Genomic DNA, 7,500 nt, shown 5'->3' with positions numbered 1-7,500 from the left:
ATATTTTCCAGTTTTATTTACAAATGTAGCTGTACAACATCAAAATAATTAAAAGAAAGTCAACAGTTCTGAAAATTAATAAAAAATTAAAAACTAGAATAACAGGGTTGTAAAAGTCATCATACCCCTGACTTAATACTTTGTATAGCTTCCTTTTGCTTTCATTTACAGTCCTCAATCTGTTTGGATATGTCTATTATAGCTTTGCACACCTAGATTGGGGAATATTTGCCCAATCTTCCGTGCAGAATTGTTAAAATTCAGTCAAATTCTGTATGGAATGGCGATGGACTGCTCTCTTCAAGTCAATCCACAGATTTTCTATAGAATTTAAGTCAGGGCTCTGACTTTGCCACTCAAGGCTAGTCACCATCCTATCCTTAAGCCACTACTTTGTTCTTTTGGCAGTAATGTTGCCCCCACCATGCTTCACACTAGGTATGGTGTGTTTTGGGTGTGTTTGGGTGTGTATACTGTGTTTGGTAAGCGCCTGGAGCTCAGTCCAAAAAGTTCAATCTTAGTCTCCAAAAAGTTCAATCTTAGTCTCATCTGACCATAAAAGCTTTCTCCACATGGTAGCAGAATATTCCAGATGTGTTTTTGCACTGAACTCCAAGCGCTATGTTTGGTGAAAACCAAACACAGTACACCACCCAAAACACACCATACCTAGAGTGAAGCATGGTTGGGGTAACATTATGTTGTGGGGATGTTTCTCTACAGCAGGGACTGAGCAATTGGTCAGGATAGAAGGGAAAATGGATGCTGCCAAGTACACCCAAATTCTTGAGGAAAACCTGTGTCCCTCTGCTAGACAGCTAAAGATGGGCAGGTCATTCGCCTTCCAACACGACAATGATCCTAAACATACTGCCAAAATAACTTATCAGTGGCTTAAGTATAGGATGGTGACTAGCCTTGAGTGGCAAAGTCAGAGCCCTGACTTAAATCCTATAGAAAATCTGTGGATTGACTTGAAGAGAGCAGTCCATCGCCGTTCCTTACAGAATTTGACTGGATTTTAACAATTCTGCACGGAAGATTGGGCAAATATTCCCCAATCTAGGTGTGCAAAGCTATAATAGACATATCCAAACAGATTGATGGCTGTAATGAAAGCAAAAGGAAGCTCTACAAAGTATTAAGTCAGGGGTATGATGACTTTTCCAACCCTGTTATTCTAGTTTTTAATTTTTTATTAATTTTCAGAACGGTTTACTTTTTTTTCATTCTTTTGATGTTGTGCAGCTAAATTTGTAAATAAAACTGGAAAATATTGTTTTTGAAATGGGTTTTGATTTCAGGCCGTAAGACAAAAAAAAGTAACTATTTCAAAAGGGTATGATAATTTTCTATAGGCACTGTACTGTGTTATATTATGTTATTTATGTTATTTGTCAAAAGCAGATGTTACCTATAGAGGCCCAGCCAATCACCTTTCAGTACAGAGGTGAGCTGAGGTCCTGCATGTTCCAGTGTGCCAATGAACTCGTCCTGACTGAAGGGGCGGATTTGAGGAGGGGTCTGATCACACACACACACACACACACACACACACGCACAAGGAAGGATACTCATCATAAACACGCAGTAATTGTATCACTATTATGATGATAGAAGTGATGTCAACATTCAGAGAGCACGATACTTTCTCTCACACACAGACACATGCACCCACATACTTGCACACACAGGTGAAACCCACCTTCCATGGAGATATGGAGCGCTGAAGAGGCATGAGGCTGGCCAGGTAACGCTCCTGGTGGAGAAAACACACACACACACACACACACACACACACACACACACAGACACACATACAGACGCACACACACACACACACACAAAAATAAATACGGAGGCTCACTCATAGAGGCAGCCAGGCAAGCAAACACAGAAACATACACACAGCTTTGTGCAGAAACACTGTCTTTTCATTCCGTTAGAGTGATCAAGTCATTTTTAGCAGGATCGAAAGACTGTAGTCTAGTGAGAGAGAGAGCCAGAGAGAGAGAGAGAGAGAGAGAGAGAAGAGAGAGCACATATTACATATCCAGACAGATGTGGCATATTGCAGAGGAATGATGAAACCCTGGGTCACCTCTAGCAGACAAACACACCAACTTCTGTTGAGGGTTGCGTATTAAGTTGCACATTAGTAGTGTGTGTGTGCAGGTAGTAGTGTGTGAGCATGTGATAGTTTGGGAATGTGTATTATGTGATAGTGTGTTTGTGAAAGCCTGTGTGTGTGTGTAGTGTGTTGTGTTACAGTGTGACTGTGTGCGTGCGGTATGATGTATGTGATATGCTGTGTTATAGTGTGTATGTGTGTGTCCATATCTGTGTGTGTGTACGGGCATATCTGTGTGTGTGTGCCTCTCTGTGTGTGTGTGTGTGTGTGTGTTCGGGCATATCTCTGTGTGTGTGTGTCTGTGTGTGTGTCTGTGTGTGTGTGTGTGTGTGGGTGTGTGTGTGTGTGTGTGTGTGTGTGTGTGTGTGTGTTTGTGTGTGGGGGTGTGTGTGTGCGTGTGTGTGTGGGGGTGTGTGTGTGTGGTGTACATTACAATGCGGTGCAAGCGAGCCCCACCAGAGGGATGATGAAACTCTGAGTCAGCTCCAGCAGGTGCCGTCTCAAGATGGCGCTCTGCACCTCACTCGGCCTCTTCCTCTGGATGCCCTGGGATGGAGAGAGGCGGAGGAAAACAGGGATCAAGAAAGTACATGGTAAACAATAATAAAAAGATGATAGAGAGAGATTAGGGCGAGGGCTGAGAAGCAAGAGGGCGTAAGTGACATTTTGGTCAAAATATATCACCTGTATCACCAGTTGTATATCACCTGAAAGCTCTTGATGAGCTCTTTCTAACTGACAAAGTTATAGAATTAAAATATTTATAAATATAAAGTTATTGAACAAAAACCTAAGGTCTTTAACTGTGAACATATAGAAGGAGTTCGATTTGTTTGGGCTCTCCTGTAAAGTTGGTGAAATGTCACAGTCTTAGCTCTGCCTCTGTCCTCATCAATAGCATATGTGCACGTTTCCCTGTGTGTGTACTGTATGTACTGTACCTTGAGAAGACGTTTGATGAGCATCTTGTCCTTGTGCAGGAATGTCTTATAGGCTGTATAAATACCTGACAGAGGGTACGGAAGAGACACATGACAATAGCTCAACACAATTGGCTCAGCGAGGTGAATGGTATATGAAAACTAAACTTGAATGTAAAATTTAATGCTTTCCCCATCTTTCAACATCAGTGCATTCGTAGGCACCAAAATGTACATCACTGGAAGTTTCTATTAATACAAATAGGGTTTTGTAGTCCAATATTAATGTGCATGATTTCTATTAGTTACCTGGTTTGGTGTCAAGGCTCTTCAGCTTGGCCAGTTTTTTAACCTTAACCTGTTTGGGTAAATCACCTGTAACACATGGGGAGGATTACACTGGTCAGTTCACCTGTCATTCACCTGTGCTCTATGGGCACACATGATTAATTCTGTGCATCCTACGTATCCACACTAACTCAAGTATGATTTATAAATAAGTAACCAGCACTGTTTATAAATATGTAACCAAATGTCACTATATTACTCCACTTGTGTCTATAGAGTTACAGTGTGAAGGCTTATTGCAGAGCCATATGAAACATATGAAATGGCACAAAGGAGAACATATACATTAAAACTGAGTGGGAAGCTAGAAGCCTCCTCTGTCTCTCACCGGACATCTTGACTTCACCCAGCCGGATGAGGTGTGGCCAAAACTGGAAGGTCTTAATGAAGAATGGATTAGTCACTCCCAGAATTACATTTGGCCTTGAGAAAAAAACACCCAAACACACACACACACACACACACACACACACACACACACACACACACACAAACACACAGAGGAGGGAGGTTAGCATTATTTAATCTAAATACAAGAATAAAACTGCTTCACAGATCCAATAGGAGGTACTGCCATTGTTTTACTGTTGCTGTGGTTAAAAGAATGTTCTGGCGTAAAAACAACCTGGAGTCTAGAACTATTTGGTTGGTGACGGGTTCAAACTTAACGTAGGAGTTTTGAACTAGATCGCTATTTGCATTAGCAACAAAATGGTTTACAGTGTGTTGCAGCAGGCATACAGTACATACTGTACATCCATGTGAAACTAAATCACTATTGTCAAACTACTGAGAGAGTTCAAAATAGCCTTACACTTCGGTGGTAGTAAACAGAGAAACTATAACAAAGAGGGTTTCTGAAGGCAACACACACTGCCTTAATTCTGTTCCGGTGGTGTCAAATCGGTGGGCACGCTTGACATCTTGCAGCTGTTCAGATGTATGCTGTTCTGACTGGTTAGTACTGTACTGTAGTTTACCACTGAAAGCTATGATAGGCTAATGCTCACACAACCTACAGCAACAGGTGTGGTGATTGGTGGGTACTTACGGGGCCTGTGTCCGGGTGGTGTACTCCTTAAACTCACTGTCATGGATGGTGAAGTACGGTCTGAAGTCACAGCAATACTTCAGTGGAGAGACAGCACTGTACCAACAGGGAATAAGGACAATACCCCATTATAAATAGATGGCTTGCATCAGCAGAGAAATTAAATATCTCTGTCTGTTTTACCCTTGTGAGCCAGCAGTTGGGTCACATCTAATGTGGCCCAGCCAACACTAGCAATTTAAGAAGTAAACATGTCAATTCCTGCCGCTCTATGCAATCTGAGCCAAGAAGAGTTAATGCTCCCCAGTTCTTGACATGACCTTGGACACTATTAAATGCAAGTTTGTCGGTCAAATTCTCTATTTCATGCTATCTTGGCGGACACATTTAGCAGACATGTGATATGTATGCCTTTAATAAATCAACAGAGGGAACATCTATTTGCTATTCAAAGGTAATCCTTTAGGGAGAGTATCATGCAAAAAGGCGATAGACGAAACACACACCTGACCAGGGCGAGCACCGTTTCTGAGCAAGCGGTTGGCGAGGGCGCCATGACGACAACAGGCTCGCCTAGCAACATGAGCTCCCAGAGCATCTGCACGTGGATGAGCATGGACTGGAAACACCTGGTGGAGAAGTCGAAAAGGTCAACATCTGCGGTCTTCCCAAAGTCATACAAATAAAAGGTTGACAGGAAAGGAAATACACAAGAGTATAGGAGAAGAGGAAAAAATAATAAATGAAGGCTGCTAAGCTGCCATATGCCGTGTGCGCTCTGTAGCCATATGCCTAATATTGCCATATGCCCCACGGACATGTTGCTCAATATTAGGGCACTCAGAGCAAACTACATGGCACACTAGTCAAACACAACTCATTTATGACTCAGAACTTAATTTCCCATGTGGTGTCTTCAAGGACGTGTGAGTGTGTGTGCGTGTATGCGTGTGTGTGTGTGTGTGTGTGTGTGCGTGTGTGTGTGTGTGCGTGCGTGCATGCACTGTATCCTCTAAGGTTGCTTCCAACATAGCTTACTGGAAGAGGTCTTGTTCATGGGGGGAGGGTAGGACCATAGGGCCAGGTAGAAGATTCTGAGGAAAAAAAAGATGAAAGTAATTAACACACATATACATAAACACAAACACACACACACACACACACACACCAGCAACATAGCATTTTCTTCACAGTGATATCAGAGAATTCAGATAAAAGTTAAGGCAAAACAAACCTCTTTAGGTGTAACTGGACTATCCCTGGGCTTGTCATCTTTGGAAGGAATCCTGACCTGATCACGAGAAACAGGGGTTAGAATACTCTCTCTCTAAAACACACCCACATAGTCTCTTGACAAAAAAGTGTAGAAATCATTTTCTGTATATTGAGACAGACACACACACACACACACACACACACACACACAACACACACACACACACACACACACACACACACACACACACACACACACACACACACACACACACACACACACACACACACACACACACACACACACACACACACACACACACACACACACACACACACACACACACCACCGGCTCTCACCTGAATGACTACTCCCATGACAGGTAGACTGAGGATTTGTCCAGGAGTGGGACCAGGCCACTGATCAATCTCATTACACACTGCAGAAGACACACACACACACACACACACACACACACACACACACATAGCTGTGATATGACTCCACTGAGAATAGACACACACAAATGTATATTATGTATCTCAATGTGGTTTCACGTAACAATAAACAGACTGCGGAGTGTGTGTGTGTGTGTGTGTGTGTATGCACACGCATGCATAGGAATTAAATTTTAGAATTCATATGTGTGTGTGTGTGTGTGTGTGTGTGTTTGAGTAAAGTGTAACTCACCAGCCTCGAGACATGGCTCCTGCTTTTCAAAGTACTCGGGGGCGATGACCTGTAGCAGGGACCGAAAGAGCTGAGCAAACGGCAGCCTGGACACCAGCACCAGAGACTACAGAGGGAAAGGAAGACAGAGAGAATCAGTGCTGTCCTTGTATGCTCCTGTCAGGTAAGACCTATTGCAATCCATGACACACACACACACACACACACACACACACACACACACACACACACACACACACACACACACACACACACACACACACACACAAACACACAAACACACACACACACACACACACACACACACACACACACACACACAAGTAACTCACCTTCTGAAAGTATCCACGTTTGACAGAGCCATCTTTTACTTGCCTGAAGTACACATAGCCATAGAGATGAGACTGCTCCCTCTACAAACAAACAGGTGAAAGCACTTCATGTTAGTGATATCAACTGCGATATCAACACCCACAGAGGAGACGGAGACACACACAAAAAACAGTAAATGTCACACCCACCCCCCCCCCACACACACACACACCCACCCACACACACCCACACACACACCCACACCCCCACACCCCCACACACCCACACACACACACACAGGACACTCACCTGCAGCGTCACAGGTACATCTCTGTTGTAGGTGTCACTCTCCTCAAACCATGCCCCTCTATTACCACGCCCCACTGAATGCCTGAGACGGAAACTGAACTGGGTATCACCGAGGCAACCTGGGATGGGAGGGCACTGGTCAATTCATCAGAGTTACCCGCCAGCTACTACACATGACATAGGCCTACAGTTACCATTTCTGTGTCTGCTTAGTCTAAGGATGGCCTCTACGGTGGGTACAGTATTTAATTCTCATGGCTTTCCTAAGATGAAGGTGACTGCTCAGTATTTCTTTTTTAAGCAATGGTCTTTCAGAGATTCTAATGATGCCAGGTTGGATATGATTTAGTTTAAAGCCCAGCTGCTCACCTGAATAGGAGTCGGGAAAGGACAGGTAACATATGCTGGTTTTCTGCAAATTGCAAAAATAACAGTTAGGCTATGTTACGAAGCAGAAAATAGACACTTCTGACATTTACTTCTTTCTAAATTGTTTTACATTGTACCGGGGACCAAGATAATG

At 43.3% G+C, this 7,500-nt stretch overlaps 1 protein-coding gene across 2 annotated transcripts in view; it reads right to left on the bottom strand.

Moving 5' to 3' along the window:
- The window catches only part of dennd6b (DENN/MADD domain containing 6B), a 12,922-nt gene that overhangs the window by 4,880 nt on the left and 542 nt on the right, over positions 1-7,500 (bottom strand). For both annotated transcript variants that reach the window (XM_062528241.1, XM_062528242.1), the window contains exons 3-17: positions 7,347-7,389; positions 6,978-7,096; positions 6,689-6,769; positions 6,357-6,462; positions 6,026-6,105; positions 5,685-5,741; positions 5,489-5,544; positions 4,957-5,079; positions 4,451-4,546; positions 3,728-3,822; positions 3,361-3,426; positions 3,073-3,137; positions 2,588-2,677; positions 1,706-1,759; positions 1,415-1,524 (exon numbers count right to left, since the gene is read on the bottom strand). In XM_062528241.1, the coding sequence (XP_062384225.1) occupies positions 1,415-1,524; positions 1,706-1,759; positions 2,588-2,677; positions 3,073-3,137; positions 3,361-3,426; positions 3,728-3,822; positions 4,451-4,546; positions 4,957-5,079; positions 5,489-5,544; positions 5,685-5,741; positions 6,026-6,105; positions 6,357-6,462; positions 6,689-6,769; positions 6,978-7,096; positions 7,347-7,389 (1,241 nt within the window). The remainder of the gene's footprint in view (positions 1-1,414; positions 1,525-1,705; positions 1,760-2,587; positions 2,678-3,072; positions 3,138-3,360; positions 3,427-3,727; positions 3,823-4,450; positions 4,547-4,956; positions 5,080-5,488; positions 5,545-5,684; positions 5,742-6,025; positions 6,106-6,356; positions 6,463-6,688; positions 6,770-6,977; positions 7,097-7,346; positions 7,390-7,500) is intronic.

The sequence above is a fragment of the Sardina pilchardus genome, chromosome 23 (assembly GCF_963854185.1).
Source record: "Sardina pilchardus chromosome 23, fSarPil1.1, whole genome shotgun sequence".
Classification (NCBI taxonomy): domain Eukaryota; kingdom Metazoa; phylum Chordata; class Actinopteri; order Clupeiformes; family Clupeidae; genus Sardina; species Sardina pilchardus.
This window is presented reverse-complemented; position numbering and strand designations above follow the sequence as displayed.